General features: G+C 47.5%; 4 protein-coding genes across 7 annotated transcripts; 3 read left to right on the top strand and 1 right to left on the bottom strand.

The window, feature by feature from the left end:
• Window positions 1-68: 68 nt before the first annotated feature.
• On the top strand, window positions 69-3,151 carry LOC147044022 (mpv17-like protein). 2 transcript variants are annotated; one of them, XM_085934085.1, is made up of 4 exons: window positions 69-1,153; window positions 1,514-1,584; window positions 1,808-1,837; window positions 2,178-3,151. In XM_085934085.1, the coding sequence occupies exons 1-4, from the start codon at window positions 847-849 to the stop codon at window positions 2,298-2,300; spliced, it is 531 nt and encodes a 176-aa protein (XP_085790211.1). In that variant the 5' UTR covers window positions 69-846; the 3' UTR covers window positions 2,301-3,151. The 2 variants fall into 2 exon arrangements, with proteins under 2 accessions (XP_085790211.1, XP_085790210.1); XM_085934084.1 differs by having other exon boundaries at window positions 2,082-3,151.
• Window positions 3,152-3,733: 582 nt separating this feature from the next.
• LOC147044021 (nuclear distribution protein nudE homolog 1-A-like) lies at window positions 3,734-9,259 on the top strand. 3 transcript variants are annotated; one of them, XM_085933211.1, is made up of 10 exons: window positions 3,734-4,157; window positions 4,709-4,764; window positions 4,860-5,005; window positions 5,397-5,550; window positions 6,967-7,115; window positions 7,203-7,339; window positions 7,559-7,774; window positions 7,929-8,017; window positions 8,241-8,353; window positions 8,424-9,258. In XM_085933211.1, exons 3-10 carry the CDS (start codon window positions 4,920-4,922, stop codon window positions 8,470-8,472), a joined length of 993 nt encoding a protein of 330 aa, XP_085789337.1. In that variant the 5' UTR covers window positions 3,734-4,157; window positions 4,709-4,764; window positions 4,860-4,919; the 3' UTR covers window positions 8,473-9,258. The 3 variants fall into 3 exon arrangements, with proteins under 3 accessions (XP_085789337.1, XP_085789338.1, XP_085789339.1); XM_085933212.1 differs by lacking the exon at window positions 4,709-4,764; XM_085933213.1 differs by lacking the exons at window positions 3,734-4,157; window positions 4,709-4,764 and having other exon boundaries at window positions 4,889-5,005; window positions 8,424-9,259.
• A 127-nt stretch (window positions 9,260-9,386) lies between these two features.
• LOC147044020 (myosin-11-like) lies at window positions 9,387-20,146 on the bottom strand. The gene is made up of 42 exons (XM_085933210.1): window positions 19,964-20,146; window positions 19,556-19,726; window positions 19,262-19,418; window positions 19,100-19,127; window positions 18,859-18,958; window positions 18,720-18,764; window positions 18,544-18,636; window positions 18,388-18,451; window positions 18,197-18,295; window positions 17,956-18,099; window positions 17,672-17,767; window positions 17,487-17,605; window positions 17,248-17,400; window positions 16,901-17,074; window positions 16,652-16,825; window positions 16,397-16,511; window positions 16,115-16,308; window positions 15,932-16,053; window positions 15,783-15,852; window positions 15,547-15,707; window positions 15,355-15,463; window positions 15,115-15,246; window positions 14,842-15,048; window positions 14,620-14,757; window positions 14,431-14,554; window positions 14,191-14,362; window positions 13,860-14,072; window positions 13,634-13,778; window positions 13,347-13,553; window positions 13,156-13,260; window positions 12,885-13,037; window positions 12,541-12,789; window positions 12,173-12,385; window positions 11,886-12,098; window positions 11,575-11,736; window positions 11,366-11,494; window positions 11,140-11,228; window positions 10,924-11,047; window positions 10,641-10,849; window positions 10,462-10,570; window positions 10,226-10,398; window positions 9,387-10,102 (listed from the first exon to the last, which is right to left on the bottom strand). Exons 1-42 carry the CDS (start codon window positions 20,129-20,131, stop codon window positions 9,850-9,852), a joined length of 6,075 nt encoding a protein of 2,024 aa, XP_085789336.1. The 5' UTR covers window positions 20,132-20,146; the 3' UTR covers window positions 9,387-9,849.
• A 1,668-nt stretch (window positions 20,147-21,814) lies between these two features.
• On the top strand, window positions 21,815-22,571 carry hoatz (HOATZ cilia and flagella associated protein). The gene has a single exon (XM_085934490.1). The coding sequence runs from the start codon at window positions 21,839-21,841 to the stop codon at window positions 22,286-22,288; it is 450 nt and encodes a 149-aa protein (XP_085790616.1). The 5' UTR covers window positions 21,815-21,838; the 3' UTR covers window positions 22,289-22,571.
• Window positions 22,572-23,375: the final 804 nt, after the last annotated feature.

The following is a 23,375-nucleotide window of genomic DNA, read 5'->3' as shown; positions in this document are numbered from 1 at the left end:
TTGGGACGTTACTATTATTTCCTTTAAACCTATTAAGTATTTTACTCAAGCACTGAGAGAATGTGAATGTCAACATTTCTCTTAAAACGATCATAATCCTAATTTAATAATAACAGTGTGGCCGTATATTGCCATCTAACGGTTGTCAATGGCTAATACACTTTAATGTTTCATCGGGCACACGTTCAAGTAGTAGTTTTAGATAGGCGAAATGTAAGAAGAGGACCCAAATGGCGCAGAAATGAGGAAAAGGTTACCGTTCAGAATTGTTTATTTGAATGCCCAATACGAGGCGTAGTGGAGTGGAGTCTAGGCGGGGTGGCAAGCGGTCCACAGGTGCGGGCCTTAAGTAGACGGGCAGGGAGGCTTCAAGAAAGCAATGATGGCAAAGAAAACTAGTAAAGAAAACTAAACACGCATTCAAAATAAATGGACCGATGTATATGGGAAACGTGTCTAGGAGTTGCAACACAAACAGTTTGTCATCTTTTGTGTCAATCGTGGTCATGCAGGGACGTCGACCTTGCTTTTGGTACCAAGTGAGCGTGTCCGGAAGAAAGGACGCAGCTGCTCCACTTAAATAACACACACGCACAGACGCACACGCACAGATTAACGCAGGATTGGCCACCTGACCGAGGAGAAGGTTCGTTGTGCGCAGACTCCGGGGCAATCTTCTACAAGCCTCCTCATAGCAGTTGTTACTGTCAGATGACGGATGGCGTTACTCCCTATGAGCATGAGTTCCAGAGTGTATACGAAACTTCTACCTATGACGTAATGGCCACCATGCGACCATCCTGAGCGCAGCGAGCTGAAGCCAGGAAAGAAACTTCCAGCCTGGGCATGCGGAGGTTGCTGCTGCGCGAGGCCATCAAGCGCTTCCCTTGGCTGGCCAACGTGACGCTGTACGGCGGCCTGTTTGCTGGAGGTGACTTGGTGCACCAGCTGCTGGCGCAAAAGGAGCGACTGGACTGGACGCACACGCGCAACGTAGCCGTGGTGGCGGTCACCTTCCACGGCAACTTCAACTACTTCTGGATGAGGGCGCTGGAACGACGTTTCCCTGGAAAGTCAGCCGGAATGCTCTTCCGAAAGCTGCTTCTGGACCAGAGTTTCGCCTCTCCGCTGGCCACGAGCGTCTTTTACACGGGTGAGTGTGTGTGTGTGTGTGTGGGGGTGCTGTGATTTTTACTTTAAAACTGTTGGCCAATGGTGGCCACCCTGAGACTTTATGAAAATTCAGACCCTGATGCCACTAACACTTTGCAACATGAAAATTGGTAGACATGCCTATCGTGGGTTGACCCACCCAAATAGTTTCTATGGGGCGAGGGGCATTTCCAGGGCTCTTTTTCACACTAGACGACCTCGCCCCTAGATATTTTGTCCGATTGCCACCAAATTTGAACAACTGCCCCAAAAGCTAGTTTGACTCACTCCGTGACATTTCATTGCAATGTCCAACATGAGTAGATGCACAAAAACGTCTTGTTGCTCTTGTGTCCTTGAGGGGTGAGCATCCTAGAGGGCAAGGACGACATCTTTGAAGACTGGCGGGAGAAGTTCTTCAACACGTGGAAGGTTGGTGATGGTGGGGGAAGTCACCTTGCTCACTTGTCGCCAGTGGGATTAACCCAGATTAAGCACGCTTTCGTGTGGTATCTGCGGAAATGTAGTGGCTTGACAACATTTGCCTGCGGATGCAAATCAGTTCAGAACCTGATTTACGTACCGCATATGTTGAGACTCCGTGAATGTGCTTGATAATGAAAAAATGTTTGTCTTGTTGTGTTTCCTCCGCCAGACTGGACTCATGTACTGGCCTTTCATGCAGGTAAACATTATGATTGATTATTCGTATTCCATATGTGTTCTACAACTCACTTCCTGTATTTCTATTGGTATTGCTGGGAATGTTCATTTCGAAATGGCCTTAGCAAAGGTCACATGTACAGTGCATGACCAACAGCTGCTCAAGCAGGCACTTTTTGTTTCATGACAAATGTTGCTATTTAATAATTGTGCGCCGCTAAATGCTAAGCTAATTGAAAGGTGTATGTGTTTGTGTGTAACATCAGTTGCTGAACTTTGCGCTGCTGCCTCTGCACATGCGCACGGCCTTCATGGGTTGCTGCGCCTTCCTATGGGCCACCTTCCTCTGCTTCTCCCGCCAGGACGGCGACGGCACGGCCGGCGTGGCGCTGGCCTTCGTCATGGACCCCCGCAAGACCCTGGAGGAGATGCGACAGGCCCGCCTGGCGAGGAAGCGAGACCGACAGACCAACAAGGACAACTAGTCACGTGCTATTGTTGAATACCAACAACTTAAGACATCATCAAACCGGAGCACCTGCCATGACCTTGCACAATGGGGCCATACATATGCGTGCATTTTTTAAATACTTGCAGCAGGTGGCGCTATAGCCCCAGAAACGAAAGATGAGCAAGTTAGTAAATTGTCAGAGGCTGGCAATTTTTACCAATACTTTGAGTTTAGTTTCATCGGAAAGTAAAACGTTTCACAGGAGTCCTACATGAGTGTGGTGGACAGTGCAGCTCCTAAAACTCAACTCGAGGGCTTGGTCATTCTACTTGACACCATTTTGTGCCTTGTCGTGTCAACGCACATTGTTTGTTTTGACTTTGTGTTTCCTACCTCGATGACAAACGGACCAGTCATCTAAATTTAGGTGTCTAGACAAGACAGGTATGCAGCATGTGTTTTGGTAACAAACCACACTTAAAATCCACAAAGGTTCAATCGTGGCAACTGGGACTGTTGCCATCAGCCGAGGTACCTCATTATGTACTGTAAAGAGAGCAAGACTGTTAATACTATATGTCTGTTGCAGTATTTTTAACAAGTGAATCAAAATGTTGATTTTACCATGAAAAACTGATGAACATTTATGCCTAATTTCTGACGTGGTACAGACCAAACCAGTGACTGAATCAAAATTGAATTGTGCACTCTCAATTAGAAGTCATGTCTGTTTTTTAAATAAAGGGATAGAACTTGAAACATGCCCAATTCATCAATCAACAAAACTTGACAGATCAATTGATTATTGAAACAGTTGCAGGATGCCACCCAGGAATTGAAATCAACATTGAAAGAAGGAGTTTGAATAAAATGAGTCAGCTATGCATGAAGGACAGAGTCAGAGTGTGAACCAGTTTTTTTGTAAAGCGATAGTGCATGCGTGTGGATTAACTAGGATCAGATCGGTCGCCTTAATCCCTCTCAAAAGGACACTGTTGACCCTTGTTGACCTCTGACACTGGCGATAACTGGGAGCAGAATCGTTCAGTCAGAGGCCAGGAACCAACCAGGCTCTTCTAACTCACCAAATCTGATTTAACAACAATTTTAAATGTTTGAATCTTTCACATTTATAGTGCACCAAATGAAAGCAGGGCAAAGCTTTAAATGTTCTTGTTTTTTTATTCAAGATTCAAGATTTATATTTATTTGTAAACTTCTAGATAGATACAGAATATCGAGGCACGCTATTTTACATTTACCGCTTCCAAATTAATCATGCTCTTCAAAGATTTAATGGTAGTTGGATTTCCGATCAAACCTGAAGGCACCGCGGACTCCCACTAATCCATCAAAACGTCTAGACTGGGAAGATTATGCAGATATGACGCTTCCGGTATAGCTCATCCAATTGGATAGCTAGACACAAATTACGCCCGTTTAATTTGACAGGCAGTTGTAACGGCTAATAGAAAGCGAAAACGAGACCGGACACGTAACTTATGATTGGTGGACGGTTCCGGTGAATATGAATGGCAGCGTTTATTGTTCGGCGTTCTCACTCTATATGGTGGCAGTAACTTTGGGAGTCACAACTCAAGACAAAGTATGTTTTAAAGTTCTCAGAGTAACACCAGGCTGGTAAGAGTCGTCTTTTTCAGGAAAGTCAGACAACGGCGAATGTGTAGTTTGGAGTTTTTCGTCGCCTTTCAAGGACGTTTTCTCCCCGACGGCCGAGCTGCGGTGTGTTGTCGTGAACAGCTGGGATTTAAACGGTTAATTTCCTTTAGCACGGCCAGCTAGCTTATTTGCATTTAAAAGCCGAGAGGGTAGATTCCATCGACTCTCTTGTTCTCTGGATTCCAAATTTAAGGTGCCTAGCTTCCAACAAGTAAGTCATGTCAATAATATTTGTCACTAGGGATTGAAATAACTGTTGGGCATATATGTGTTTGTTGTCTGGAAAGTTTTAACGTGGTTTAACTTGTTAAAACTTTGTATAAAAAATATTTTTTTAACAATAATTTTAAATGAGAACATTGGATACATCCAACCCATATGATGCACCCAACTTGGTTTCTCGTCGTATGACGTTGTTATCACGATTACACAGCAAACCAAGGTGATAAATTAGCTTCAACCTTAAAATCAAAAGATGTTACTTCAATAAATATATTGCCGAATGTGAGGGAGAGCCACAAAGAGTCACTTATTTGTGTTTTACACATGATTCACAAGCTCGTTCCATTAAAAGACGTAAATGAGACTAAAATTGGCAATTTTCCAAACGGACTTTGTTGCTTGTTTGCATGTGCCCAACTAGGATTGATAATTTATATTGCTGAATGTGAGAGAAAGTCCTAAAGAGCAAGTTATGTGCTTTGTAGGGTCGAAACACCATTAATTCTCATTCAAAGGTCTAAAACTGGCCTTTTCCCATAGGGATTTTGTTGCAGACTGTAGACAACTGTAAACCCAAGAAGTTTCAAGCTGAAAGTGTAACAAACCCGTCTAGCAAAATGTTAATTTGACACAAGTAGATTTAGTCACCAGAAGAAGAAACTCAAGCTCTCAAATTGGAACTTCCTTTCAGGTCCAGACAGCTTGACTGCACCAGGACGATCCGGGCAAGTTAGGCCGTGTGAGGCTGGGGATGGAGGATCCCGACTCGGGTGTCTTCGGCTCCTTGAAGGAGGAAGTGCACTACTGGAAGGAGCAGGCTGCCAAGCACCAGCAGAAGTTTGTTTTTCATGTCAAAAGCTACAAAAATGTTGACACTGCGGCAAGGAAATTTCTTGCGGTGTTATCTCCAATCCCAAATATCAGTTGATTTTACTCTCAGGTTTATGGAAGCGCATTTCTCACGTGGTCTAGTCAAGCATTGCACGCATTTTTTAGATGATCACGCCCGATAGAGGGCATTTATTTGTTTTTGCTGGTCACACTGGATAAAAACAAATTAAATCTTGTGCTCACATCAACATTTATGCTTGTTGCTTCAGGGTTGAGTGAGATTTTGTGGAATTCAGGGAAAATAAGCAACATCTTTTCTAGTTACTAGATAGAAACAAACTTCCGACACCCGACGAAACTATGAGTCAAGTGCAATCTCCTATTTTTTGTGTTTCAGTGCGGAGGAGGCTCGCGAGGAGCTTCAGGAGTTCCAGCAAATGAGTCACGACTACGAGGCCGAACTGGAAGCGGAGCTCAAAGCTTACGAGAAGCGCAATCGTGAGCTGCTGGCCGCCAACAACCGCTTGCGAATGGACTTGGAGAACTACAAGGTAACCAGGACGTGCGGCGCGTTTGAAAAACTAAAGCTAAATTGTCCCTGGGATAACATTCAAGCAATGAAAAATTGTGATATGGAGAGCCTGAATACAAAAGTTGACTTGCGTTCACAGTTCTCTAAGATGCAAAGCATGCTTGGTTCAAGCTGTTTATGTGAAATTTACTGTGAAACTTTCACTGCTGCCTCGTATTGCTTAATTACACTGAAGCAAGCTCAGCGCTGCCCCGGCGTGTTGTGGCACAACACTGTACTACAACAGAGCGTGTTCCTTCCCACGCATGATGGAATTTTAAAGTTAGCTGCATCCTCCAGGCGATAGCGCCACGAGACCCAAGCAGAACGTTCTGTGATTTCTCGACTTTGTGCAAAGAGCACAAAGCGGGCGTCAATGACTCTTTTGTTCTTCTGATATATAACCGAGGGAAAAGCGCTCACTGGCCAAAACGTCGGGCACACTGATAATTATTCAGAGAACAACTTTTTACCTGAGCCAAATTATTCTCAAGCAACAATATTCTTACTCGAGTAAAGTTTATGGTCAGCGGTGTTTATGAATGAACAAATTGAATTCAGCCAAAAGCTGACATCTACAATCAAGGGAGCTTATTACTTTGATTTAATTATTTACCCACATTGTTTCTCTTTCAATTTTTTGGCCATCCCATTCAAAGCAGGCGGAAAAACATCATCTCGGATTATTGCATAACTTTGGTGTTTGTGTGTTACTATTTTTAAATTTAACATTTAGAGTATATGCTTTGGGCTGAAATGGTTTTACAAGAATTGTATTTTGTGTTCAAGGACAGCTGAGGGTGAATATTTATAGAGCCTCCTCAGGAAAAACCATTGAAATGTCCATTTTTGTACACGGCAATTGTGGCTCATTCCTATTGATCAGCTGATATCTGTTGGCTTTCAACACACAGACACGCTCACAGAATCGCACACACATTCTCACAGAGGGTGATTGAGAATTAGCAGGAAGCAAGCAGCTGATGACGCCGTCGGCCGTGTCCGTTCTTCCATATGACTTGTTATATCCCGAATAACGGCGTGCTTTTCATCATGGCGTCCTTGTGTTCTTACATTAGCGTGATCCAAACAGCCCGGGGACAAAGAATTAACGAACGCTTGTCCGCTGCTCGCTTCAAGTCAGATGCTTTTGGTGGGTCTGCCTGTCTCATGCAAATATGACCGGCTCCCCCGGTGCACAATTATATATATATATATATTTATTTTTGTCTTGTCGTCGCTTAATCCATCGCATCACCGGCCTGCGTAAAAGGTACCGACGTAGAATGGCAGGGACAAAGTCGACTTGCACTGGTGGCTTTAATGTCAACTTGATTTGTCGTTTTGTGGACTCTAAGAAAATGTCTGGACTTGTCCTTACTCATCGTCCCTCCAGGAGAAGTACGGCACGCAGCACTCGGAGGCGTATCGCCAGATGTCAACATTGGAGGGCGAGCTGGCAGAGGCCACCTCCATCCGAGACCACTTGCACAAGTACATCAGGGAGCTAGAACAGGCTAACGACGACCTGGAGCGAGCCAAGAGGTGAGCTGGAGCGGCTTCAAAGTGGCACTCTGACTCTGGGGCGGATTTGTTGAGAAGGCACTCTTGTTTTTTGTCTTTGCGGTTCAGGGCCACCATCATGTCGCTGGAAGATTTTGAGCTGCGCATGAACCAGGCCATCGAGAGGAACGCCTTCCTGGAGAGCGAGCTCGACGACAAGGAGAACCTTCTGGAGTCTGTGCAGAGGCTCAAGGACGAGGCCAGAGGTCACCGCACATGCCCGCTTCATGGCCTTGCGTGTTCCTCATCCATTCATACACTGACAGAATGTATTTGGAGGAGGCAGCAATGCTGTCATTGCCACCTCAGACAATCATAAAAGCCGCACGATTGAAACATGAATCAAATGCCAATGACATAGTTTGTTTACCTTTTGCATAAAATAGCAATTTTGTGTGTGTAAAGAAATCAAAAAAATCTTGCAGACCTGCGGCAGGAGCTGGCAGTGCGGCAGAAGCAGCACCCAACCAATGCTCCCACGGAGCCTACGTCTTCATCATCGTCGTTGTCAACATCTCCGGCCCCCGTCATGGCCTCGATCCCACTCCCCACGCCGCCCCTCACGCCTCCGGACAAAACCTCCGCCAGCACAGCCATCAGAGCGCCCGCCACCAAAGCCCAAACGCCGTCCGTCAACACGGGTCAGTCCGAACACGCATGTTACGAATGGTCACGACAAACCAGTTCAACATTGATTCCAAATGATTTGAAGTTAAACGCTTTAAAATGGATAAAAAGCTTATTTAAAAATAATAGTGATGTGCTGCTTACTTAAAGAGTGCTGTTTGTTTTCAGGTGACGTTGGCGTGTCAGCCAGTTTGCTGACGACATCCGCAAGGATTTCGGCCCTCAACATCGTCGGCGAGTTGCTCAGGAAAGTTGGGGTAAGAGCTTTTGCACTTTGACAATTCCATTCCACCGCCACTTTAGCAAGCGCGGCTGCATGGCATTAAAAAGGATCCGGGTTTGAATTTTGGCTCGCAAACGGCCATGGAAAGGCTGCCTCCTTCAACGAGAGAACTCAAAGGGTCACTTCTTACACCTTACAACTTCAATCTGTATTTATTAGAATGTATGTATTAGAATCTTGTTGTGGTGTCCGGCTAGAATCTGGAGTCCAAGCTGGCGTCGTACGTCCACGAGCAACCGGCCGGCCACGGACTCACCGTCAACAAGATTCCCGAGACGCCGCGATCCAACGGACTCTACCGCAAAGCTGAGTAAGTTGGCCAACTTCCATCGGCGTGACGCTTTTGACCCGCTTGTAAGTTTTGGTGTACATTTGGGCAGGCTGGTCAAAAGGTTGGACTTCGGAGCGGGAGCCAAACTGCTGCTGTGAGACGCCAGAGAGACTTCATAACTCTCGCTCGCGTCTTTTCTGCCATGTGTGAGACACAACAAAACGTCCGGTGCCCCTCGCACTTTATTCACTCACTCACTTTTTTTTGTTTTTTTTTGGGTGCAACACTGTTCTGATGGTAACAATTGCTTCATTATTTGAAACTACCTTCAGATTCAGCCCCCAGTTCCAAAAAATGCATTCAAATAAACAAGCCAGTTTTTTTTTTTTTTTTCCCTTGGCGGGGTGGCACAATGACAAGTATTAAGTCTATTTTTTAAAGACTAAATTGGGTATTTTTCCAGAAAAGGTACAGGCTTTTCTAGATTGTAGTATCCTAATTACAAAGAAAAGACCCTTTTTTTTGTTTGTTTATGACAAAAGGTGCAATATTACAAGTATTTCTTTCTTCTGGATTTGTCATATTCCTTTCAGACAAAAAAGCAAGTTGCTCTTGATCAGTTACTACACTTCGGAAAACGACAACGTGGGTTTTTATTGTTGTTTCCTTTTCCGTGTGGTCCGAATACACCTTCATAATTTTCAACATACAAACTAGTTAAACAACAAAGCACAAAGAAGCACTTTTTCCCCCCAGTCTTATTGCCTCCAACACCACGTGGCCGTTTGTGGTACTGCGCTCACAACTGCCTTCCGTTATACTATTGAATAGTTCTGTTTTTTTATGGAAACCTGACTGAACTGTTGAAGGAATTGTTGATGCTCTCTGAGATTTGTAGCTTTGCTTGTCCAGATAGCACTGGCTCTTTATATTTTCAATAAAGAATTCTTTTGTTTTTCTACTTTGCTTTCTGATTTGGCGTTTTTTTTTTTTTTTGATAAAATCCTTTCACAAATGAAGTGAGACGAGAGGATACATAGGGAGGTGGCAAATGCACTTTAATGGTCTTCAGTGTTTGATTCCAAATGTGCCAGAATGTGTTTGCAACAACACGTGATGTGTCAAGAAAAATTATTCAAACGCAAAGCTGGTGTTCACATGGCTAAACTTGAGTGCGCTCGTGACAAAGTATAATACTTTGATGTCAAAATATAACTCTTGGATAAACATTGCACTTTTGTAGCTAAATATACTAGTGCTAACTATTTTAAAAAATATATTGCATTTGGCACAAACCTTACATTTTTCATGGCCCAATTTAATTTAGACAGATTTTTGGATAGAATATTTGTGTGCAAAAATCCAATTTCCTTTTTTTTTTTTTAAAACCAAACATTGCATTAGATTTTTTTGTGTGACAAAGTAATGTATAGACTTTAGTTGTGGAAAATGTTGCACTAACTGCTGCTCTTTGTTTTGAGTGTGACAGGTGAAGTGCATGGCAAAGCAACAGGTGGCGCTCCCACTCGTGGCGATTACGCGTCGGGGTCGCATTGGCCGAGCTCCTCGTGAGAATCCTCAGGCGGGGAGCTTCGTGCGGCGGGAGATGGCGAGCGAGCTTTCTCTTCCTCCTCATCTTCCTCTGGGATCTCCGCCGAGTTCTCCAGGATACTGCTCCTCCTGCGGCCGACATTCAGCGCCCCCAAGCTCCTCGTGGAGTTTCCGCTCAGGCCGCTACTGCCACTAGCGCGGGGGCTGGAGCTGCTGAAACTGGCCTCGCCGCCACGCCTGCAGTGGACAAACCAGGAAACGAAGATAAGGAAAATGTAAATATTTACCACAAATTTGAATCTTTCCTATGCCGTATACAATATTTCCTAGCATGCATTTTTTTTTCTCTCCGCGTGTCACCTGAGTTTGCTTTTGAGCGTGGCGACCTCCCTGTTGAGGGCATCGTTGGCCTCGGCCGCCTCATCCAGCTCCCTCTGCAGCTTCCTGCGGGCGGTGGCCATGCGCTGTGCTTCCTCCTCCGCCTCTTCCAGCTGAAGCTTCAGCTGCTTGACGCGTACGTTGCCTTTCTCGGCCTGCGAACGATGACCTCGTCACGTCAACGGTGTGTGTGGCGTCGGGGGTTTGTGCGGCGTCACCTGATCTTTGAACTGCTGCGCCTGCTTCCTCTCATCCTCCATCTGGGTGCTTAAGTCCTTCAGCTTCTTCTCCTTCTGACGTAAGTTCTTGACGGCGGCCTGACGCTCCCTAACAGTCATTATCATTTCTGTCACTGCTAACAAATCACTATCAGAATGTTATCAGAATGAATTGTCACCTGCTCTCCACCTCCATCTTCTCCTCCAGCTCCCTGACTTTGTTCTCCAGGGTGGTGACAGACGATTTGAGCTTGGATCGGCCCTGGCCTTCCATCTCCTGAACTTTGGCCTTGAGCTCTCGGTTCTGCTTGTCCAGCTGCTGCCTAGCGGCTTCCTTGGCCTGCGAAGACGCTCGCTCCGTCGTCAGCTCGGTGCTCAGCTGCTCCACCTGCACGCACAAGAAATGACTCGGAAAGCAAAATTGAATTTGCCAAGCCCTGGACGGAAGCACGCAGCCGTTACCTGCTGCTGGCTCTTCCTCAGACGCTCGTTGAGGTTGATCATGTTGGTCTGCTCCTCCTCCAGTTCTTCCTCCAGATGACTGATCTTAGCGTCCAGGCGGCGTTTTTCATCAGACAACATGGTCCTGAAATGGACATTGTGTTCAAGAACGTATCATTTGCATAGCTGATACGAGCGTGAAGTTATAAAAGCGGAATGACAGGAATGTGCGCTCACTTTCCGGAGGAATTGCTGGCGAGCTCCTCGGCCAGCTCGTCTCGCTCGGCCTCCGCCTGCTTTCGAGCTCGCTCGGCCGCCGCCAGCATCTAAAGCACACGAGTCCGATTGAGATGTATCACAACTAGAATTGAATCATTATTGAATTGTATCGAAATTAGAATGAATCATATCACGTTGTAATCGGACTGTATCGTGGAATCGGCCACCCTAACACCCGCCGTACCTCATGGAGCTGCACCACGTCAGCCTCCATGACTTTGGTCTTGCGCTCGGCATCCCTGGCCGAGGCGAGGACTTCCTTCTGGGCGGCGCGAGAGTCCTCTAGCTCCCGTTGGAGATCTTTCACCTGGCCCTGAGGGTGCAGAAGATATCGATGCAGTCAGAGGTAGAAACGATGGTGGAGAACCTGATGAGAATGTTGGGCCAACTGGCCTGGATCTTGCGCAGCTGCTTGATCGCCTCGTCGCGCGCTCGGTTGGTGGTCTCCAGCTGGTCCTCAGTGTCCTTCAGTTCTCCTTCCAGCTTCTTCTTGCCGGCCGACACCTGAGTACGCTGCTTCTTTTCCTCCTCCAGCTCTGACTCCAGCTCGCGTACCTGGCCAAAGAGAGAGAGAGAGAGAGGGGGGGGTATCCATAAAAGTCCAAATCCCCATTTTAGTCATCCCCTACCACCCCCCCCCCCCCAAAAAAAATCCAAAATTCTGAACTTAATCTGTTCTTTTCACAACTATGTCTTGGCTCCACCTGCTTGAGAAGCTGCTTCCTCTTTTCCTCTCCGGCCTCCTCGCGGGCCTGCAGGTCCCTCTCGTGCTGGGCTTTGAGGGCTTGACCGTTGACCTCCAGACGAAGCTTGGCGTCCTCGGCCACCTGCAGCTCGTCTTCCAGCTCTTCCATGTGGGCTTTCATCTCCTCCACCACGGCCTCAAGGCCACGCTTGGCCTTCTCCAAATCGTGCACCTGAAAGCAAAGACGATCCCCGTCTATCTCCCCGAAATTGTCGCTCGTGAAGACGTGACCTTGTGGTGACTTACGTTTCGTCCCACATCATCCTTGGAGCTGATGAGGTCCTCCATCTCGGCTCGGAAGCTTTTGTTGGTCTTTTCCGCATCCTCCAGAGCATCCTGGCTCTCCTCCAGGGCTCTGGACAGAGCCAATACTTTGGTCTCCTTCTCCCTGGCCTCTGCCTCGGCTCGATCTCGCTCCTCTGCAAACTTGGAGGACACCGCTCGCTCCTCGGCCAGCATCTAAAGAACATTGTCAAAGAGCAGAGCCAGTGCGGGTTTTTGAGTGTGAGAGTTATTGTTCCAAGAAGGGTAAAGGGACAGAAATTTTCCTGTCAAGTGCTCGAATGTAAACAAATTGAGATCAACTGGAGAAATACATATGACCACAAGCTCACCTGGTCAAACTTTTTCTGCTTCTTCTCCAGGTTGGAGACGAGCTGCCTCTGGCTGTCCAGGTCCATGAGGACGTCCTCCAGCTCCTGCTGCACTCTGGTGCGGCTCTTGTCCAGCTTGTCGTAGGCCGAGGCCTTCTCTTCGTAATCATTGTTGGCCGCCTCCAGATCTCGCAGTAGACGCTTCTTACCTTCCTCCAGCAGCTCCACCGTGCCCAGGGACTCGTCCAGCTTCTTTTTGCAGTCAGACAGCTGATGGTGGACAGCAGAGTCGAGTCATGCGGTCTCGTTAGTCACTTTGCACGATTTTCGTCTCTGGTGAGACTTTTCTGCCTGAGGTTCCTGACCTGCATGTTGAGGCTGGACACCTGCTTCTCCAAGACCCGTTTGACCTCGCTTTCCTCCTCCAGCAGTTCCGTCAAATTGATGCGGTCATCTTCCATCTGCCGCAGACGTCCCGCCACGTTCAGCTTCTGACGCGTCTCCTCGGCCAGTAGCTCCTGCAAGGTCATCACCAGAAAACTCAGGTCAGTTCCAATCTGGCTAAATAGACTTTCATTCCTTTTGATGTATTTTCAATTATGCCACACTCGTACTTCTGACACGAGTATCATTCACCTGAGTGTCCTGGAGCTGCGAGGACAGCCCTGAAATATCTTTACTAAGCTTGATGCTCTTTCCCTCTGCTTCATTGAGAAGACTGCTCATGTTTTCCACTTCCACCTTGAAGAACACAACGCAAGAAGATGTCCAAACCGTTGTGGTTTGGTCCCAAACCCCCCACGAAGACTCCGTTTATTTTGACGTACGGTCATCTTGGAAACTTTCTCCCCAAGTTCGTTCCTCTGCCTCTCGCTCTCGTTGAAACGAGCGTTGACGTCGTTCAGCTGAGCATCCACTTTCTTCTTCTTGTGCTCCACGTCCTGCTTGGCGGCAGCCAAAGCACGCAAGTCGGCATTCAGGTCCGCAGACTCCTTCTCCAGGGCCTGCTTGGATTTCTCCAGACCTGCTCGAACCTGAAGGGAGGCCATTTCATACCATTTGCACAAACACCTTGACTGGTTTGTGAGACACAGCTATAGCGACAGGTGTGTACCCGCTTGGCTTGTTCCAGCTGCTCAGAGAGTTCCTCCACCACCTGGCTGTGCTTCTGCCTCAGGTCCTGGATTTGGGCCTCGTGACTGCGGCCCTCCTCTTCCATGGCCTTCTTCAGCATAGCCACTTCCTGCTCACGCTTTGCCCTGGTAAACACAAACGGGAGCAAGATAACTGAGCGGGGGTATAACCTGGATTATCTTCTGCACCATGGACCAGAGACTAACCGTAGCTCCTGCTGTGCTGCAGTGGTGTCCAGGCTGTCCTCCAGTTCCGAGCGCAGTGCGTTGAGCTCCTCTCCGAGGTCCCGTCTGGCCACCTCCACCTTGGCTCGAGCCCCCCTCTCGGCCTCCAGGTCCTCCTGGAGCTCGGACAGTAGGGTCTCCAGTTCCCGAACTTTCTTGACAGCCAGGCCACGCTGGTTGGTCTCCTCGTCCAAGCTGTGCAAGACCAGAACACTTGTCTCAACTGGACTTTCTTAAGAGTCCAACCAGTAGGTATTTTTGTGAAGTCCTGTTTTCTGGTTAACGGACCTCAGTTTGAGAAGAACTGTCTTACCGTGCCTGCGTTGCCTGCAGCTCATCTTCCTTGGCGGCCAGTTGCGCTCGGAGCTCAGCCAGTTGCGCCTGGAGGTCGGCCAGCTGCTCGTGGAGCTCGGCCAGTTCAGCTTCCAACTTCCTTTTGGCCTTCTCCATGTCCAGGCGACCCTTCTCCTCTTTTTTATAACGTACTGGACGCCGTAGAGGAAGGACACATTTGAACACAGTCGGAGAATAATCTTCTGTTCCGGTGACTGACCTTCCAAGTCGGAGATCATCGACTCATGCTTGGCCTTCAGCTTGGTTAAGTTCTTGGACTTCTCTTCCTCCTCTGCCAGGTTGGAGTTTAAGTCCGCCATCCTCTCCTCCAGAAGCTTTCGCTCCTAGACAGATTCTATTTAAAAAAAAAAAAACACACCTAACCAGGGTAAAACAAAAGACCTCATACCTTTTGCAGTTTGTTATTCTGGTCCTCCATGAGCAGAACATCCTCTTCCAGTTTCTTCACCTTTCCTTCTACGACAACTTTCTCCAGCTGCAGCTTCTGACGAGCGTCTTCTTCCTCTACCAAATGGGCCTCCATCGTCTGGGGGGGAAAAAAAGTAAAAAGTTTCAAAAATAAGTAGCACAAACTTGCGATAAGAATTTTGTCAAGCATAGAACAACCAACCTGCAGCTGCTGTTCCATGTCCTTCTTCTCCTGCTGCAGGGAGGTGGAGCGCTCCTCCTCCTCTTCCAGCCTGGACTCCATCTCGTGGAGGACCTCCTCCAGCTCCTGCTTCTTGGCCTCCAGGCGCACCCGCATCTCCTCGGCCTCAGCGTACAGTTCAGTCTCAGTGTGGAGTTTGCTCTCCAATTGGGCTCGTTCCTCCATCAGCTGAACGCCAAAAACGGACTCACGCTTCACATGAGGACTTGGAAGAAGGTTTTCAAAGGTTCAAACCTGTGTATGTTTCTGGGTGATCTCCTTGAGTTCCGCCTCCTTTTTGGCTGCCATTTCCTTTGCCGCCTTGAGTTCCTCGTCCTTCTGGCCCATTTCTTCCTCTTGGCGGGTGACCTGCAGCAGGGGCTTCACCTGGAGGAGAGCACCAAGAGCTAAATATTAACCCTCAAGCTCAGAATAAGTCAAGTCTTAGCATCTTGATTTTTTGGGGGGAGTAAAATGCATCAGTGAGTCTCAAACCTTGGTGAAGAGCCTCCACCACTGCCAATTCTTGAGTTTGAGGTAGCAAGCACAGTTCCTCTGGATTACCTTCATGGCAGTAAGCTGTTGCTGACGTTTGCTGAATGCCCTGCAAGACGAAAATATAAACACAGATGATTGATTAGGTACAAGCACAAACCAGCTATTGAGAAGTCTTTGTGTGTGTCGTACTTGCGGGCCAGGAAGCCTCGGGCTTGTGCCTGGAAGGAGATGATGATCACGGTGAGCTTGAGGTCTCGCTCTTCCTCCAGCTGAGCCAACACCCCCGTCCTGAAGAACATCTTACTCTGGCCGATGCGATACAGGTTAGGGTCCAGGTCCAAATGCTTGACCTGGAAAACGACAATCGGCATCTAAATGCCAGGCCCACACAAGACACTTGGTGGACCTTTCATTTGTCATCTTACCATCAAGCTGCATGCCTGCTTGCCATCCATGAAGCCCTTCGGGATGGCGTTGGCCGCCAGGATCTCGTACCTGCACGGATCCACAGGAAAAACTCACACTTCAGCAACAAGAAGTAGAAGATAACATGAACAAAAAGAAGGTGACGTACCTTTGCCTGAACTCCTGGAATATGATGCGGTTTGGGAATCCCTGCCTGCAGATTCTGATCCCCTCCAGCACACCGTTGCACCTCAGCTGTTCCAGAACCAGGTTGGCATCCATCTTTCCTGCCTGTGGCACACAATCATTATTTGGCGTTCGGGCGCACTGTTGAAAGGGTGCACTGGTGTACCCTCTTCTCGTGGTTGGGGATGATGCAGCGGACGAAATTCGGTTGTGTGTTGTGCAGCGTAGTCATCAGCTTCCCCAGGGACTCCTTATACAGCTGGCCCACCGTACGAAACATTCCCTTTTTGGACTTAGTGGCGGTGGGCGCGGCGCTTTCCGACATCTTGGTTATGGTCTCCAGGCCCACCACTCGATCCGCTGAGGTCAAAGAGACACGGGAGACGGTGTCAGTTGCGAGATCCAGGCTCTGGAAGCCAAAATGGGGGAAGAATCGCAGAAGACCGACCGTCCTTCCACAACTCCTGGATGAAGTTGCTGGAGGAGTTGCTGAGAAGGGTGGTCACGTTGTCATTCAGGGGGTCCATGTTCTTGGTCAGCCAGCTGGCTGCATTGTAGTCCACCTGGGAAGCAAACAACATCACATCCTCAATGTGTCACTGAGAACCTACAATGACACACCCAGAGTTGCAACCATGAAATTGCGAAGGAACCCTGTCCAGTTGGTCTATTGTCACCTTCTGTCAGGGTAGCTGATGCTCACCTTCCCAGCGTAGTGCACAACGGTGAACATCAGCTTGTCTTTGTGCTGTTTGGGTTTGGCGAACTTCACATGGTTGGCGTGCGTGTTCATCAGCTTATCCACAAAGGAGACGTCTGTGGCTTTGGGGAACCAGCACTCTTCATCCAGCAGGGCCAAGATGCCCGGCGGGTTGTTCTGCGACACCAATGTATGCTTTCAAAGACAGAATCTCACATTTTTACAAAAAAACAAAGGAAGGCTAATCCTAACCCCCCTCTCGATGAGCTCGATGCAGGGCTGCAGGTCCAAGCCGAAATCGATGAAGTTCCAATCGATGCCCTCGCGCTTGTACTCCTCCTGCTCCAAAACGAACATGGTGTGGTTGAAGAGCTGCTGCAGACGCTCGTTGGTGTAATTGATGCACAGCTGCTCATAGGAGTTGTCCTGGGATGCACCAAAGAACATCATTATTCACAGTTACTTTAAAGAGAGCTTCCAAGAAGAGTCTTTGGTACTGAACCACATGCTGCTTCACCTCTTCTCAAGACAAAGACAAGATTATCTGAGGACACGTAGCAGTTTATGGTGGGAATTTTCCATTATGGTGATCAAGTCACCTCAAAAATCTCAAATCCGGCAATGTCCAAGATCCCCAGGAAGGACGAAGACTGCCTCTTGCTCTTGTCCAGAGTCTTGTTGACTCTGGCCAGGATCCAGCGAAAAAGACGCTCGTACATGGCTTTGGCCAGCGCCTCCACCGAAAAGTCGGCCTGGTGGGACCGAGAAGATGGTGACAGTTTGCTTCTTTGAGTTCAACATAATCTATCTTGCTGTCTGCTCTTGCCGGACTTTCCACCTGTTGCTTGGTCTGAGCCTTCTGAACCACTTCGCGCCCCACTTTGATTCTGGGTGTCAGGAAGGCCCTTGTGAAGTCAGTCACATTGATGCCTTGCAAGTGGCACACCTTCTGGGCAGCTGATGCCAGCATGAAAAGAGTTTGGATGAGAATCTAAATGAGAGCCTGTGGTATGTTTCAAGTACCTGTGTTGTCCGGCATCGTGGCCTGCTCCGTGTTTCGCTCCTTCTCAAACTTGATGTTGCCTAGCTGGAGAACCGTGGAGACCACTTTCAACATCCCTGCAGAAGTAGGCAGCAAAGATACACTTGTAAACACAGACCCAAGTCTGGAAGTTCGCTTGGCTTCAAGGGTTAAGGCAACAGTTGGGATCTGTGTCTTGCTCAGTGGAACATTTGTAACTGCATAGCTGGACTGAACTAGATCCACCAACAAAGTCTGAAGACTGCTGTCAGATACTGGGGTGTACCTATTCTCTCTTCCTCTGTGAAGCCCATGATCTCCATGGCCTCCAAAGTCTCGACAAACAGCTCGTCGTCCTCAATGCCGGGAACCTCCACGTGTCCCGCCACCAAGAAACGATAACTGCTGAAGCCCTCAAGAAGAAGCTCCTCTGAAACACAAGTGCTAGTCAGATCTAGCTTGTTTTCTGAAGTTGAACTGAACGATTGGCAACCTGCTACAGACTGAAAAGACATTTGATTGCTCACCTCTCAATTTGTCTTTGGCTCCGGCCACCATGTAGTAGAAGATGTGGAAGGCTCGTTCTGTGTTGCCCTGACGGATACATCGAGACTTTTCCAGAAGGTCTGATCAAGTCAAGAAGAACTTTGCTATTAAAGTTGGGAAACCCCTGCTTTGTTATAATAGGGGGGAAAATGTTTGTGAACAATAAGGATACACGTGTCAATGTTTGCGCCGACCAAAAAGCCGGTTACGTCAAAGTTGAGCTTGATGAACTTTCCCTGCGGACATAAGCGGGACACCTTTAATTACTGAGGGAACTCCCCGTCATAAGTGTGGCGAGTGTCAACTTACGAACTGATTGACAATTTACAAATCGTGACGAGTTGTCGTTCTTGATGGTCTTGGCGTTGCCGAAGGCCTCCAGGACAGGGTTCGCCTGCAGCAGCTGCTTCTCCAGCTCCCCCTGCAGGCCCAGGCAAGAACTATGTAAGCATCTCGGTAAAAACAGGAACTTGGCGGTATCGTAAAAGTAATTTTGACACTCACGTAAGCCAGCGATCCTTGTGCTTGTTGTGTTTGCTGTTGTGCCGGCTGTGGAAAGTAACACAATCATGTCAGACGTTATAAATGAAGGTGGAGCACCCCAGGGCTCTTTTGTTGATAACCTATTATTAATTGAACTCACAGGATTTGCTTCCTTTTTGACTTTATGTGAGGAGGCCATGATGGCCAGGTACTGGATCACCTTCTTGGTGTTTTCCGTCTTGCCTGCTCCGGACTCTCCCCTGGGTGTCACCAAAGAGACAATCCTTTCAGTGTGCGTTTGTGTGTGTGCGTGTGCGTGCGTGCGTGCGTGCGTGTGTGTGTGTGTGTGTGTGTGTGTGTGTGTGTGTGTGTGTGTGTGTGTGTGTGTGTGTGAGACTCACGTGCAGAGGATGGACTGATCCTCACGTTCTGTGGAGGGGAATCAAGCAGAACAGACCAAAGATAAGACAGCAGAGATTAGCGGTCTAAAAATATGGAAGAAGAACAACGCCGCGCTGGCGCTTCTCCATCTAAGGCCATGAAGGAAAGGAAAGGTGTCTGACCTTGCATCATGTTCCTGTAGGCATTGTCGGTGATGGAGTAGATATGCGGTGGCACCTCGTGACGCTTTTTGCCCTTGTACATGTTGATGATCTTCTCCGAGTAAATGGGCAACATCTTGTACGGGTTGACCACCACGCAGAAGAGGCCCGAGTACGTCTGCCGTGCACAGTGGCCAAAGACATGTCAACACCCCCTCCAAAATGTTCAATCAAAACCATCCTTGCAAATGAAGCGAGGAGACCTCAGCTCTCCGCACACATCCAATAGCACAAAATAGTTTGCGTGTGACGTACGTAGATGAGGCTGGAGAAATATCTCTCTCGCAAGTTCTGCAGGACGGAGGCCTCGTTGAGGAAGGTGAGGGCGGCCATGTCCTCTACCTTGTTGAACTTGGGTGGGTTCATCTTTTGGATGTCCTCCTTGTTCACCGTGGCCTTGCGCCCATTGGACAACTCCACCAGCACCTGCAAGCGAGCCGCCGCAACGCAATGCAGGATAATCAGACGTGGTGGTGCAGAAGCAACATCACTACGGTACTCAAATGCTTTTTACAGAAAAAAAAAAAATATATATATATATTCTTTTCCCACCATTTATCGTACCTTAACAAAATCAGGTCAGAGTTTTTCCTGATAAGAATATGTAGCAATATTGTAGGACTATCGATATATTTGTATTAGTTAAAAAGGCTTTGGTCCGACCTCATCGCCCTTCTCCTCCTTGATGCTGGCAGCCTCAAAGCCTTCCTTCTCGGACGGCACCCACACCATCTTCTTGGCCGCCCAGTCGGCCTGCGCCACACCGCTGTTGCGGAAGTCGTTCTGCAGGAACAGGAACTTGCTGTCGTCCGCTGCTGCCGGGTCCGCCATGTCAACAACACGCGTGTCAAAATGGCCGTCAGAGGCTGGATTGGATTCTGTTGCTTGCGATGGAGTCCGCTTGCCCTTGGACCTAGGGAACACAATGAAAAAAATATTTTTGGGAGAGAAAAAAAGTTTTAATTTTTGACAGTATTTTTCCCCAAGAGTAATATTAATAGAGAAAAAGTAGTATTCATCCAGAGAAAATGTCAGCATTTTCCAGAGAAGTAGTCAATTTTTCAAGATCAGATGGGAAAAAAAAAGACAAAAAGTAGTAATCCTTCTAGACTAAAGTTGTACTCTTTTACAAAAATGAGTAATCAGGGGAAAAAAAATAATAATAATTAGATAAGAAGCCAAAGCGGATAACTTTTTCAAAAAAATTTACTTGTCAAAACCTTTTCAGAAAAAAAGGCACATCTTTTCTAGAAAAATATGCATTTATCAAGTGAAATTTTATTTATATTTTTGACAGGAAATAAAAATATTAGTCCCATTTTAAAATTTCTGTCTGCATGGCGCTACTTACTGCCTTCCTCCGCGGGGACCACAATGAGGCACTCTAGGCTTTGACCTCCTGCTGCAAAGTCGCCCCAAAAACAGCAAAATTACAGCGAGGATAACGGAGATGTGCCATGCCGAGATGCCCATGTTTGGATGACCCTCTTTGGCTCCTGCTGGCCTGCCGAGGGCCGATGGGTAACTAGCGGCCGCTGCGCTACCTTATAAGGTGCGTGACCCTCTGTGTCTAGCCAAGCTTGGTGTTTACCCCAAAAGACTGACACCACGCTTAAGGGCACCATAGGGTGAGCAGTCGTGCCTGACGCTGGCATTCCTCTTGGAAAAAAAATGTATATTTTTATAAAGAAAACAATACATTTTCACAATGAGGAATCAAAATGGATAAGGTCCCAGGAAATCATCCACAAGTGACTTAAAAGGACTACAATTGCATTTTAACTGGCCTCTGGTGATTTTAAGATACTCAGAAGTCAGTTGATTGGGAAGAAAGGTTTGAAGAAAGATGAACAAAGAGAGCAGCAAAGCACCAAAAAAAATGACACTCACTGTAGTCAGGTCAGGTCGGCTCCTCGGCGCAGGATGAAAGCTCGACTCGAAACGAGACAATTAAGAGCCCACAGCAGCTGGATGCTATTGAGGAGGAGGATGATGACGATGGGCAAGATGGTGCAGAACCTGGTGCTCCTCCTCCTTCCCAAATTTGACCGTGACACCGTGACTTAGTCCAAATTTGGCAGGAAGGCAAAAGCCCACAAAATTCCATTCAGCAATTAGGGAAAGACCGGAAGGAGGCAAACTTGGACAGATGGATAGGTGGGCCAAAGTAGGCTATTTGGGTGTCAAATAAATTCAAAATTAATATAAACATTTTTGGTATGATTCTCCTGTTCATTGATTCGTATTTTTAGAATTTTGCCTGAACCGTGAAGCCAAAAGTTTTCCACAAATTTGTCGTTCCTATGACAACCATTGCAAACAACATTGTTGCTGTTGGAGGTTGTTCTTTTAAAATACAAAATGTTTTTCCTAAGCAAGCAACCTCGCCTCTACATACTATTTGGCACATTAACTCAAGAAAAGAAAGTTATTTTGCTCTGTAAAAAAAAGACAGGGTCGTCTTCATCCGGGTTCTTTGTCGTTGCTACGACGACTAACTTAAACAGCACCTCGGACAGCGATAAAGTTGCCACTGTCATGTCGGCTACTCCGGAGCCCGACCACGACGTTTCCAACGAAATCCTGACCGTGTTTAGGGGCTCCTCCCCGGAGGACGTGACCCACGCTCGGAAGCTCTGGAGCTCCCTGTGCATGCCGACACCGCTCGAGTCTCGCCTGGTGGCGGCGGACATCGCACAGAGATTGCCCGTGTCCCGGTCGGAGCGAAGCAGCCACTCGGAGCCGCGCGGCGCAGATCCGCCCAACCAGGACGCCGAGCAGCAACGGGAGGATGAGCGGCAGCGCTACATGGCCATGGCAGCCCAGAGGAAGGAGACACTTGCTCTGCTCCGGCGCCAGAGAGAGCAGAGGATCCAGAAGGAGCTGCTCTCTGCGGCCTTTAAACCCAAAGCGCCCCGCGACAAGGCGCCCAAAGACAAGAATAACGAGTTGAACATGGAAGAGGAGATGGTCAGGCAACTGGATTGAACCACGTACCTTGAACGCACCATAAAGTCTACAAGGAAAACACTGCAATGAGATCCTGAACGCACCACCAACACTGTTTAGAACTCGAGGCCCTGTGTGCACCAGAATACGTCCCTGAACGCACCATTTGTCACTAGTCCATAATACCATACAACAATACTTTAGTAAGTTGAATTGAAGTCTGAATGAAATCATGCAAAAAATGTTTAACACACAAAAAAAACACGCTAGCCTTTCTAGCTGTCTGCAACAAGAGGATTTGAGAAGAAACCTTTATACTTGATTTATGGCATTAAAATACATTTTCTTAACAAACCCATGGTTCGTCGTTATTTGAATGCATCACAATTGAGTGTAAATGTGATTTCTTGCTTGTTCAAAATAGTTTTAAAACTTCAATATTGTGTTCATAGTCATTAGTAGATTCCACTTGTAGTCCATTTTCGAGGAGTGCTTGTGCTGCTGGCAAGAGCCTGGCTGTACGACTTTTCACTTGTTGCCATAATAGGATAAGACACGAGTGACTTCACTGTTGATTCGAGCTCATCGGGCTTCCCGACTGATTTAACGTTTTCAAGCCTTGACTTATCCGCCACCCAAAGTTGGCCTGAGGAAAGTTCAGAAGCAAAGCATTTGAGCTGTTTTCCAAGGGATGGCTAACTCTACAGATGAGACACTCGAGTGGGCGGGAAAAAAAAGTCCAAATAAGCCCCGAATTCCTCCAACACGCTTTTGTGACGTCACATATAAACGACCAGCTGGCTTATACGGAATGGTGTGGTTTCTTAGTTTTCATTTCAGAATGTTGAGCCTTTAAACAGTTAACTGTTTGTGGAAAGTAACAAAAAGGCTGCTGGGTAAACCAAAATGAAGCTAACGGATATAGATTTCATGCTAAGTGAGCCTCAGTGAAAACTCGTTTTCCACATGTTTTTGTTGTGTTAAAGGCACCGACTCCAAATGTGCGGCTTGAAGTTGACTCAGCAACCTTCCAGCAAAAGGCGGGACGACAACAATGTCGGGACAGAGGTGAGAAGTTTTTTTTTCAAGTTCGTGTTTCAAGCCTTCCTTAAACTTTTAATTGTAA

Source organism: Syngnathus leptorhynchus, chromosome 16, assembly GCF_054491065.1.
Source record: "Syngnathus leptorhynchus isolate UIUO chromosome 16, UIUO_Slep, whole genome shotgun sequence".
NCBI classification, from domain to species: domain Eukaryota; kingdom Metazoa; phylum Chordata; class Actinopteri; order Syngnathiformes; family Syngnathidae; genus Syngnathus; species Syngnathus leptorhynchus.
The sequence above is the reverse complement of the archived record's forward strand: the minus strand, read 5'-3'. Positions and strand labels throughout refer to the sequence as shown.